At 36.4% G+C, this 2010-nt stretch overlaps 1 protein-coding gene across 1 annotated transcript in view; it reads left to right on the forward strand.

Moving 5' to 3' along the window:
• Positions 1-2010, forward strand: part of LOC103598708 (phosphatidylinositol 4-phosphate 3-kinase C2 domain-containing subunit gamma-like) — a gene marked incomplete at its 3' end in the record, with an annotated part of 252245 nt that overhangs the window by 154678 nt on the left and 95557 nt on the right. Inside the window, exon 17 of the mRNA XM_008582754.1 lies at positions 1504-1597. Within this exon, the coding sequence (XP_008580976.1) occupies positions 1504-1597 (94 nt within the window). The remainder of the gene's footprint in view (positions 1-1503; positions 1598-2010) is intronic.

Genomic DNA, 2010 nt, shown 5'->3' on the forward strand with positions numbered 1-2010 from the left:
TATAATGAAATCTTTTCATCTGACTTCATATGTAAAACAATAAAAAAATTTACCAAATAAATGTTATGTAGAAAATAATCATTTGCTAGGTGGCTCCTCACAATTTATGAGTTTTTTGCCTATCTCTTATGATACCAGGCCCAAGTCCAGTTGTCTGCCCCCTTTCTAAAGCAAACCATTCAAAAGTCAAATAGTGAAAATCCAAGTCAGCTTTTATTCAGTAACACCAGTGACCTAAGGAAAGATGTTAGGCTGACCCATTTCTCCAGAAAACCTGAAGGAGCATAGCCAGACTAAAGCCGTCTCAAAGACTCAGATTTACTGAGGAGTTTTAATAAGGAGGTTGAGGGAATGGAACATGGGAAATGAAAAGCAGGAGGGAGGTGAGCATGAGCTGTGGGGGTTTCGTGTAAGAAGCCAGGTGCAAGAATTTGCCAAGGCTCATCCGGTTTCTGCTCCTGTCCTTCAAGTTATCTTAGGGTCCTGATTTGAGGTCAAATCAGCATAGCTTTGCTGATGTCTTCCTTGGTTTCCCAGCGACTGGATAGCATGTGTCTTGTACCAATCTGCAGCTGCAGGCTGACTGGGAAATAACTTTACATTTACCTAAACAATGTCATCTTGCCCTGTAACCAGGGTTTGAAACGTCAGATAATCATGGGAAAAGAGGGAACTCAGAGAAATGCATGCTAAGAAAGGCCACACAGTTTTAGTTCCCAGCATGGCTGCAGCAGTCCCCCTCACTTCAACAGCTTCCCCATTGTTAAGAGCTCCTTCCATTTTTATGGAATATGAAAGAAAACTCATCTTACTGTTTTGAGCTGAGNGAGCAAAACAATGACAATCTGAGGAGCCCACTGGAGAATAAACTGCTTTTGGCATAGTATTTAAATGCTGAATACCTGCGCAAATTTAGTTCAATAGCAAATATGTGCCTAATGGGTGCTGAATCTTACAACAGGCATACGCAGTCCAAAAATGGATAAGGCACAGTTACTCCAAAGAACAACACAGTCCTGTAAGATTTAGCCTTATTAAATTATTTTTGTTTATTTATTATAAGGTACTTTACATTTCTGGTTTACATTAAGATCTGGCTAAGACCAGTTTAAAAATATTAGATCCCATTTTTAGTCACACAAAACATCAGATCTCCAGCTGGTAGTAATTTATTTAACAAATGTTTGGCTAAATTGGAAGCAAAGATTTTCATACTATTTTTGAAAAGATTTTAGATATCCCATAATCCACATTTTATAGATAAGAAAGCTGGCAGGAATCTGAATTAAACCCATGTTTCCAAAGTATAGTCAAAAGGCTTTCTACTGCAGTCCACCTGAGAGTTTAGAATACAGATAATGATTATCTCAATTGATTGTGGGATTATTATTTTACCTCGTGCACTAGGGGTAGAATTCATTCTCTGTTTTCCCTGACATGTCTCATGCATTATTTCTTGCTATTAACAGCTTAATAGACATACTCATATTTACTGTGTACTAGTTTTCCAGATCAAGAAATCCGTAAAGTTGCAGTTCAACAATTAGACAACCTCATGAATGATGCACTACTGGAATATCTCCCACAGCTAGTTCAGGTAAGAACAGCAGAGTTGCCAAGGAAAACTAGAATTTTAACTCGTGGTTCTCTAAAATGTTTCCAATGAATCAACAATATTGATTTGATATTGCAATATTGATTGATTTGATTGCAATGATATTGCAGTTTGTCCAGCTTAGTGGCTGAATTACAGCTCACATGTCAACATGGGTAATGCAGACATTCTCTAGCCAAAATTGGTACAGTTACAAAAAAGGTATATAAATGCCAAAAAAGAAAGTATTTTTAAAACAATTTGCTTATTAATCAGAACACAGAAAAAACGGAAATGCTTATAATGAAATCTTTTCATCTGACTTCATATGTAAAACAATAAAAAAATTTACCAAATAAATGTTATGTAGAAAATAATCATTTGCTAGGTGGCTCCTCACAATTTATGAGTTTTTT

The sequence above is a fragment of the Galeopterus variegatus genome, unplaced genomic scaffold (genome assembly GCF_000696425.1).
Source record: "Galeopterus variegatus unplaced genomic scaffold, G_variegatus-3.0.2 Scaffold2716, whole genome shotgun sequence".
NCBI lineage: Eukaryota > Metazoa > Chordata > Mammalia > Dermoptera > Cynocephalidae > Galeopterus > Galeopterus variegatus.